This window comes from Metopolophium dirhodum, chromosome 6 (genome assembly GCF_019925205.1).
Source record: "Metopolophium dirhodum isolate CAU chromosome 6, ASM1992520v1, whole genome shotgun sequence".
NCBI classification, from domain to species: domain Eukaryota; kingdom Metazoa; phylum Arthropoda; class Insecta; order Hemiptera; family Aphididae; genus Metopolophium; species Metopolophium dirhodum.
In genome coordinates, this window is record NC_083565.1 from 24649618 (window position 1) to 24660398 (window position 10781).

The 10781-nt window shown below is 30.4% G+C and overlaps 1 protein-coding gene and 1 long non-coding RNA gene across 2 annotated transcripts; one reads left to right on the forward strand and one right to left on the reverse strand.

The window, feature by feature from the left end:
• Nucleotides 1–238: 238 nt before the first annotated feature.
• On the forward strand, nucleotides 239–2844 carry LOC132947235 (uncharacterized). Its single transcript, XR_009664860.1, has 2 exons — nucleotides 239–1939; nucleotides 2136–2844. It is a non-coding gene; the product is annotated as an uncharacterized LOC132947235 (long non-coding RNA).
• Nucleotides 2845–7311: 4467 nt separating this feature from the next.
• Nucleotides 7312–10202, reverse strand: LOC132946454 (2-aminoethanethiol dioxygenase). The gene is made up of 3 exons (XM_061016461.1): nucleotides 10052–10202; nucleotides 8856–9291; nucleotides 7312–8784 (listed from the first exon to the last, which is right to left on the reverse strand). Exons 2-3 carry the CDS (start codon nucleotides 9263–9265, stop codon nucleotides 8466–8468), a joined length of 729 nt encoding a protein of 242 aa, XP_060872444.1. The 5' UTR covers nucleotides 9266–9291; nucleotides 10052–10202; the 3' UTR covers nucleotides 7312–8465.
• Between the last annotated feature and the right edge of the window lie 579 nt (nucleotides 10203–10781).

Here is a 10781-nt window from a genome sequence, read left to right on the forward strand (position 1 = left end):
ATAAAAATGTTAAAATAAGCTACTTTTAAGATGTTTTTTGACTGTTTAAAAAAGCTAAGTGTGCTATAGAATGAACATACAGTTATATTATATATAGGTACAAAACTAACGCGTACCTACACGTGCGATTGCCGGCCTCGCCACTGCAGGATTGTTGTACGCTCCGAGCACCGAAAAATATTATTATGTGGGTGTAGCCGGTGTAGGCACGTATCGCGGGTGCGTGGGGAAAACTGAGGTATCACGTAATAATGTTCATCGTCGGATTCCGGATTCGTATAATGAAAATGCGCATTGTGTAGTTGACACAGCGTGTAAGAAGGTCCGCTGTGTTATACAATATTATTATTGTTATTATTATTATATTGTAATCTGTTTTCACTTCAAAAACACACACCAATGTTAAAATCAATACATTCTTTCGCTTCGCTCAGAATCTAATAAGTCTTTATACATTAATTAACGACAATTGTTTGATATAATATATCTTATCTGGCTTAAATAGCTAAACATAACATAATCAATATTATACGTAAATCACTATATGAATAAACAAATATTGTTAAAAAAGCGGGTAAGTGGAATGTCGCTCTGCTGTAAAGTAGGTTACAAGTGGGTCGTCACTGTATAATTCAATGATATATCATTGTATACGAAAAACGATTCTAAGCGGAGATGGTATGTAGGTCTGAATATTATATATTATTATTATTTATTATAGCCTGTAAGTTGAATTTATATTATAAACTACAGCAAAATAACTGAAATCTTTAGTTTTATTCGTTTCTATGGCGATAGACAAAGCGTTAGTAATTAAAATCCAGTTTTTCGTAATTTGTCGGTGGTTTTTTCCGTGACATTAAATAACTGTTGAGAAAATCGAAAAATGACCTGTTTGAAGTACAATTTTTATCCAATTTGCTAAAAAATAAGTTACTACATGTTGAAATTGAAGCACTTTTTATGGTAGACATTTTGTGTACAGGATAAATTTTGATGAATTTTGATTTCATGAAATGATAGATTTCACGACGTGGTTACGACATATATACAGGGTGATTTTTTAAGTATGCTCATCCTATATTTTCATGCTTAAATTATAAATATATTCAAATTCTGATATATGGAATTTAAAAAAAAAATAGAAACCCATATTTTCGAATAGTTGAGATTTTTTGTACCACTTAACTACTTAAAGACAATGGGGTATACAGGGGACGACGTGGGGATCAGATCCCCCCTCATAGGCTGATAAAAAGCAAAATTTGAATAAATATGGTGAACATGTTTAAAAAATCACTCTGTTTATTACGACAGACTGATTTACCAGGTATGCTCACCAACTTCGATTCTTAATAATGCATTTATTCAAATTCTGGTTTTAGGATTTTTCAGGAGTGGTGGTGGGATACAAAATCTATTATTCAAACGAGATCCCCGCGTTTTTTTTATTAATTTTTAAGTGGATAATTGTTTTGAAAATTTGTTTGTACCTATAATTCAAAATTTGAACGAGTCTATCTATGATCAATAGAGGTATATTACAATATTTATTTTTTATTTTAAAACGAGGTCACAGTAATTACACTGTTAGGAGCGCATTCTAGCGTGAACATTATCGCCGTCGTTTCAGCGTCCTTTTTCGGGAAAGTACACGCAAACACCTAACCTAAAAATAAAAGGTTCCTTTGCCGTCGTATACGACCGACACGACGACACTTCTTCATTTCATGGTTCTCTCTGCCTAGCACTGGTAGTGCCCGTCTCGACGTGTTGTTAATCGTCTCAGATCTTAATTCTGCCATTCGGTTCCGATCAGGGTAGTCGTCGTACAATCGATTGTACTACGATGATTACCTTGGTCGGGTTTTCGAACGACGAATATTAATTGTTCGTATTACGCGGAACGCCAGAATCGAACGTCAAAAGTCAAAACCAAGTAAGTCTCGCCGTTTATTGGCATGCATTTCCGTGTTGCTCACGACAGTTGGATTTTAGTGTTTTTTTTTTTTTTACCGCCGTCTTAATAATGTAATCGTGTCTTTCGCACTATTCCGCGGTTTGTCCCCCATCAATATAATATTTAAAATTGTATCCCTTATAATTTATTTATTATATATTTTGTATGTTCGCAGCGTTCACACGTGCATAGATGGGTCGAATAAAATTCAAGATGGCCGCGATGCACTCACTCTCAAAATCTTTAGCGTCTACCTACGACTATGCGGTTACGGTAATTTAACCCACCACACATCCGTTTTCATGCGCATATTGCAGAAAATGTAATTGTCCTGTTCCTGTAGCAGTCCTACTCCGAGGACAACCGTTTTTATGTGCGTACACCAGGCAGTCTAAGTGTCAATTAGCCACAGCGTTGGCACGTTTGTTTTCATCCGATGGTCAAACTATGCGGCTATGGGATAAAAGTTGGTGTGCCAACGCTGCGGCACTTAGATTGCTTGATGTGCGCACGTAAAAACGTCTGACCTCGTCATAAGCTTACATCAGAGACACTACTAGTTCAGAACAATTGGATGATCTGCAGTGTGTACATGAAAACAGATGCGTATTGAGATTAAATTATCCGACCAAACAAACCACAATGAATACAAACGTTGTTTGCTGTAACGATAAAAAATAGTAATTCGATATCATTTATGTATTTTTAAATGTCGTCTTGCCCTATATGCTTGAGCTAGACAGTTATTTACAATTATTAACAGATTACCTCTATACCTATATGAATATGTATTTATTTTTGTATAGTTTACTCATGGATATTTTTTTAAATATTCTTAACGTTTGAACGGCTTATTAATAAATGCATATTGTACTCAATAATAATATTGTTTGGATTTATTAATTTGTACCTACTTTTCAAAAGAAATTACGGTGCATTTTCACATATTATTATGGTGAAAAATTTATTTACTCATTTTACACCGTTTTTGTTGGGTATGTAAAAATATTTAATTTTATGTCATTAATGTGGTATATAAAAATCGAGAACTGTAGTTGTGTTTATTACATTTAAAAATTAACCGAATGTCAATATGTGTGATATTTCATTTTAATATTGGTAAGTAAGTAATTTTTTATACATGATAATTGTTAAGTTTTGTCATTGGTTGTAAAATATACTTCATGAATTTTATTCTGGTTATAAAAGTGTCGAACAGTCGGCGGTCGAGTGTAACATTTTATCATTATAATAAGCGGTGAAGGATCTTAAATCTTAATACTGCAGAGCATAGGTACTGGATTTATTAGTTTTATTAGTACCGATATAAGCAGACGGTTTTTTTCTTAATATTACAATATAAGACTTCACCGTTTCTGTTTTATTTCACGAAATGTATAAAAATGAGTGGTCAAAGTCTTAACATACTATATATTCAAACATTTCAAACTGATCTAACTTCTCCAACGTCGTCGTGCCGGCAAAGAAGATTACCCACTCCGAGATCTTACGAATTTGACGGTTTTGTTCCTCCACTATAGTGACCATCACGCGGCCGATGTAAATTATGAACAATTAAGTGTAAGTACTACCTACCTACCTATTTTTGGAATCGCAATCGAAATTAAAATGTTTTGTAACGAAGGCCGAAAATATTATGGTGCATAGAAATTGCTGATATAAACACATTCAGTGAAAATGTCATCTATATTCAGTTTTTTTTTCGGGTTACGCCAAAAAACGAATTCGTAAAAATGCGATTGGTTTTGCGTAAAAATCTCAGTTTTTTGAAACTATTGGGAATTTTTATTTTTGATCCCCCAAAGCACTAACTATAGATTCACTTTACTACCAAGTACCAGAAAAGACGTGTTGAAGAAAGCATATTATTTTCTACCGTCCCAAAAGATGATGAAACACCAAAAAAAAAAAAAAATAAATAAAAAACCACACATCATTGTAAAATCAACATATTCATCGCTGCGCTCGAAATCTAAAACGGGGTAAGTATGTAATCGCTCTGCTGTACAGTTGTAGGCTACAACTGTACCTTGTAGGTAGTGTCGAGTGTTTCATTCAAAATCATTGCGTGCGAAAAACTATTCTGAGCATGTCTATATTTTTAGGTCTTTTTATGATATATAAAGACGTTATATACATAGTTATAGGTTGTATTAATTTTTACCGAGAACATTGCATTTGAAAACATCAATGTTTATATAAAATGTAGTAATATACGTTAAACATTTCAAGTATCCACGATTAATATTTTTAAATATTACAATAAAATAATTAAAAACGAATTTTGTCAAAATTTGAACTTCAAATACTTATATAAAAAACCACGCTTATGCATCTTTTTTATATTTTTAAATAACTATAATAAATGATTATGAGGAGCTTGTATTAGATTTTCAATCTTTTTGACCAATCAAAAATATTTTATCAACATTTATAGACAAGAAAAATCAGCAATTTAAAGTGTAAATAGTTACATTAAACAATAAACATAAAACTTAAAAAGAATCAAAATATTATGAACATTTTTACTATGTATAGAGTATACTAATATAAATATTTTAAGTATCTACCTACGATTATTGCTTTTGAGATGTACAAAAAAACAAAATCAATTTTGTCAAATACTGGTGCAGTTGCGTAAAGATTCCCGCTTTTCCTTATATTTATTTATTCGTTTTTCCCAGTTATTTTTAAAAGTACCAAGAATTTTTTACTTTTGACCCTTCAATGGTCCTACTCAATGAAAATAGTTACTAAAAACTACTCTCAAAGTTGAACATTTTTTACTGTCCCAACAAGTGATGACAGCTGACAGTCAAACAATAACACGCATCATTTTGTAAAATCAATACATTCATTCCTCTGCTCAGTCTAAAACTGAAATTCATCTTATGTTTTATTACAAATATGTAATATCGACATCAACGCATATTAATAGTATATTATATTGATTTTAAATAAGATATAAATCGTCTTAATAACAAATTAACAATTTATTAATTTGATTCGAAAATGTAGAACGAATTTTAGAATTTTGAAAATGTCATTGTGTATAGAAAATGATAATTAAAGTAATAGTTTCAAATTTCTATACGATTATTATGTTTTTAATTACAACAAAATCAAAATATAGTTCGAGGAGAAATCGTTGTTAGTTGCGTTATACGTTTGAATATCCAATTTCGTCGGAATTTAAACTTAATGTAGATTTATATCCTTAACTTTTTTGGGGCATCCGAGCTTTTTGACTTAAAAAAAAATATAAACATAATAATTGCTACATACTACGGAATAATTTATCTTACATTTATTCAAAACAAAATCAATTTCAAAGTTGTTAAAAAATGGTTTTGAGTAAACATTCCCGTTTTCTTTTGTTTTGCCCGATAATTTTAAAAAGTACTGGGAATTTCTCATCTTTAACACCTCTTAAATACCAACTAGACCAGACAGCACCCTCAAGAGTCAAAGATTTTTACTGTTTCAAAATGTGATAATTGACACGGAAATAATAATAAAAAAATCACACACGTCATATTGTTAAGATAATACGTTCAATGATCCAAAAACTAAAAGAAATCAGACACAGCCCATCACCATCCAAAAATATTCAGTTGTGCTTAAAATCGTCATGCTCTAAAATTCTCCGATACCTATGTACCTATATTATTGGTATGCCGGATGTACCTATTAGGTATCTATGACAATATTTTTTTGTAATACATTGTGTGGCAACTGGCAAGGGAAGTGTCGAAGTGAGCTATTTCACAAGTTATACGGCTGTATAAGTCGACCAAGACTAAAATATTGCCTTCCCGCCCACCGCAAGCTTTACACTTTTAATTTTTTTCTGTCGCACCTCTGCCTCCTTCAAAAACTCCTCAATCGGTATTATGATAAAACGACAAATGGTAATCCATAATGAACTGTTCGTGCTGTTCTCGGTATATCTAGATCTGCCAAACTGTTTCAAATTCAGTGGCGGCTCGTGGCTTGGACGACGGGACGATCTCACCCCCTACTAAAATTAAAGAAAAGAAGACAATTAATTTTATACTATATTAAAACTGCAATTTTTTAATAATAGTATATTTATAATACATTTCGTCGTGTGTGAACATTGAATTGTTTCTCTCAGTAACCACGAGCGCGTACACTTATACACGTCATGAGCAGTGTTTGGACGAAAAATATGGTCGTCCAAGCTGTTCCGAATACGCCCTAAATTAATATAAGCGAAGGGCAAAGGCTTATTAATCGTGTGTGTGCGAGTATATAAATCACGACCATACGCATTTTGGACGACCGGGAGCGTCGTCCATGGACATACATACGGTAAAATATTGGTATAGTAGGTAATTAACTACGTATAATATACGCGCATCGTTTTCGGCGCCATTGTCGATTAGTATTTAAAAATAAACATATTAATATTATATTATTTCCGTACCTACCTACCTACCTATCAATATTTCTATACAAGTATAATATAGTATACTACAATTATTAATTATTATAAACCTGTAGATGACATAATAATATTATAGATTTATTTTCTACTGCGGCCACTTTGACAATAATATCACTTAAAGCTTAAAAGTAATATTAATTATTATATGTATTATATTATTTTATATGTTTTATTATATTTTATATTTTATGTTATACCTATATGACCAGAGATATTATATTAAAGTCGCACCCCTACCGACAGCAATAACATGGAGCCACCACAGTCTTTCAAATAAAAAAGCACGAGATCATTCCACCTATCGGCTATATAGGTATTATAGTATCTGATATAACGCCGAGACATACGTAGATAAATGTGATGATTTCTATTCCGCCACACGCCCACACTACGAATTGTCTAAATGCTGTTTGGTTTTTCGTCGCATTCAGCAAGTAGGAAACGGCGTAATATAGATACAACCATTGATTATGAATACTAGCTATTTTTTTTATAGTTTGTTCTATGATACTAGTATTTATAATCAATGATGATATAACGTATCGATTCTTTCATGTAAGATATTATTCTGAAATTTGGACATTAACCTTTCCAACAGGTGCTTGGGGATTTCTACTTATCCGCCCACCGGTTGGGAAAAAATCATTTTCCATCGCTTCAACCGGTATCAGAAATTTAACTTTCTGTGCAGGAGTGAAAAATGCCATTTCTGACTTCCAATTCATTAAAATATTAAATATATAGCCCTTCAACCCCATACATCCATGCATATTATACGACATGTATTAATTAATATTTACTACGATGAAGAAAAGTGGTCTGAAAATGAAAAAAAAAATTGATCTACTTAAATGTTGACATGTTTATTAAGATAACTCAAATGGCGCCACTGGGAATGGTTAATTGAGGGAAAAAAATATTTCAAGTTTCTTTAAACAACTTATACAGTCATAACTACTAGAATTAGATTTAATGAATTTGTAGAACAAAATTATTATATTTTATTATCAATTTTATTTATCAATTAAATAAAATAAAAGCCTAGGTATGTTTTAGTTCAAACATTTTCAATTATTTCAACTATGTTTAAATTTATAATATATATAATACATTTAATACATTTACATAAAAAATATAAATTAAATATAAATTTTAAATTAAAAAAAAAAATTAAATTCTAATATGGTTTAACAAAATAGGATATACAGGCACATGGCTATGTTATTGTAATATAAAAGAAAATATAAGTGCCCGTCAAATGTTGTAAGTGTATGAGTAACATAAAGAAAAGTAATTGTAGGTACCAATGTTAATAGTGAAATGATACATCCAGTTAAATTGTGAAGTAAGTATTTTGCTCATCTTAACACTACGTGTCCCAAAATGTTAATAACTTAGGAAATCAGGAGGCAATAGTCATTTTGAATTTTAGGAGAGTCCATTATTTAATATTATGTTAACCCTGATACATAAAATATATACTTATATTTTAAAATAACTAAAAATAAATATCCATTTCAATTTAGAACTAATTTTAATAAATAAAAAAAAATAACAATTACCTATACATCTGTATAGTTAAAATATATCACCTTTCAGGAAAAACAAAATATATATATGAATATGAACATAACTAGAAAAAAATTATATTAAACACAATTTTACAAATTAAATTAATAAAAAATTATAAGTACATGTATGAATGTAAATCAATTTAAATACATATTATATTCATTGAAAATAAGCTAATAATTTATAAAAATAGTTAATCCAGATAATTAAGTATCTTTTTCAAAGCCTAAATTATATCTCATTGTAATATCAATGTCTAATAAAAAATTATTATTGAAAAATACTGTAAATTGGAAAACTTTAAATACAAGAACTCCCATGTCTAACATTAAATGTAATGTATCCGTAAAATTATTAGATTTAGGCACTGATGACTAGTAGTCATAAAATAATATTATTTTATTTTATATGATGTATAAAAGTATTTGAAGAATGTAGCAATTAAGTTTTATGTTCAAAATGTATATTAAATTGAGGTCCAGTATATGGAGCTGTATCACTCCAGTAATCTCTAGGATTTGATATAATAGCTAACTTGGTATCTTTAGATATATTTACTTCTTTAAAGTACCTGCAACATCTATTCCCTACTTCTGGAATATCAGTTTTATATGGTGGAGCTAATATGTCAACAAACGCGGCTGGACCATCAATAGTATCCACTTGATGAATATTTCCTTCCACTGGACACAGCACACACGGATCGTCTGTTTCTCCAACAATAATTGGTGCCAGTTTTATTGCACCAATGTGACAGTCGCTGTGAAAATAAAACTATTAGGCACAAATTAAAAAATAAAACAAAATGTTACAACTAGATACAATAATTACTTTATTTGGCTATAATCCTTATGCACGGGCGTATAACTTTGTATTTTGACTTTACCATATATAACTTTTAACACACCATACATGTAAGGGTGATCATGTAAAGGTATTTTAGCACCATCTCTCAACACGAACACACCGATTGATACGTTTTCATCTTCAAACACTTCAATATAAGTAACGGGAGCTTGATGATGGCGTATAAATGTGGATCCAGACAATTTATCAAGGTTGTTGTTCAATTCATATGTATCCCATCGCAACAATCTAAAATCCAAGCCAATCGACCGTGCATCCAATTCATTGGCATTGCGTTTCAATTTAATCAAATTATCATGAAATGCCTTTGATGTATATGAACCGGAAAATGTAGTTATTGCTTGTCTAATAACACATTCGATTTTTGATGTCATAATACCCGCCGATGCACACAATACAACTAGAAAATAATATTTAAGATTTACACTTTTACGTATTCAAATGCGTACATGAACTATGATCGTGAACATAAGCCTGATCGGAAAACGATTTATTTTTACTAAATTAACAGAAGAGAGCATGTGTAATTGTAAAATTCCGTTAAGCGACTACTTTATACTTTTATATAATTTTAGACTTTAGTTATTATCAATTAACATTTCAAAATATGTATTTTATCTAATAGGTAACTTTATCACCGAATAATCTGTCTTTATCTTGTCCTCTTAACATCTTATCAGTACGCAATTCTTAATCTTCCAATCACTAAAATATTTAATTTTGATTTTTGGATGGTGAAACTGATTTTCCGCATATTATTACCACGGTGACGGACTAAATTCGGGATTTAAGTATTTAACCACAGAATAGATGAAATTACCCAAAGTCGATTTGTTGACTTGCTACCTACTCGCTATTAGAAATAAACAAGAAATGATAGAAGAAACGATCGAACCAATTTATTAAAATATTATCATGGGCGTAGGGTTTTTTTGATATTTTAATTGTCAAGTAAGTTATGAGCATTTTAAAATTGAAAATTTGCATGGCCATTCTTAACATGGCCTTTCTCATTTCTATCTATTAGTCTGATCAGTTGGAAATGTGTAAAAAAAAAACTTCAATTTTTTAAAAACTATAAAATAATAAAATATTAAACGAAGTACCTACTTGTGAATATTTAATAATTAATTATTCAATCGTTCGTTTTTCATATTTACCTGGCAGTACATTGTGGAACGCAACAGGATTTATGTTTACACTTTATTGTTAATATTTTATTCGACCCATAATAAAATTTGTGGTACTGTGGTCCATACCTATGTTGAATATCATTAATGAGCTGTGATTTTTATTAAAAAAAAAAATGATAGTATATAATATTTCCATTATGGCTATTATCATTTATTACAGCGCGCCTATTTCAGATAGTTGATAGCATTGCCGCTTGAGGTCGGACCCATAGAGTAATAGAAGTTAAAGTTAAAGTTCGATTTTTGACAATATTTATCAAATTTAAAATTGAATAATGTTTTTACAGTTAAAAATGTATAAAATGTTCAACTTTTATACTTAAGGATTTCAACTATAATAGGTTCAACGTAAGTAGGTTATTCTGTAGCTAAAAAATCTCAAAAATTTAAAAACACAATTTTAGATTCTGAGCGAAGCGATGAATGTATTGATTTTAAAATGATGTGTGTTTTTTTTTTTTTTTTTTTTTATTTTTGTGTCTGTCATCACCTTTTAGGACAGTAAAAGTGCTTGGATTTTCTTCAATAGTAACTTTTCTGATAGGAAAGTGAATCTAGTTGGTACTTTGGGGGGTCAAAAGTAAAAATTTCCCAGTAGTTTTCATAAGCGACGTGAAAAACAAAAGAAAAATTAAGGAAAAACGGGAATTTTTACGCAAAATCTGTTTTCGAGAAAATGTAGAAACCTAGAAACCTA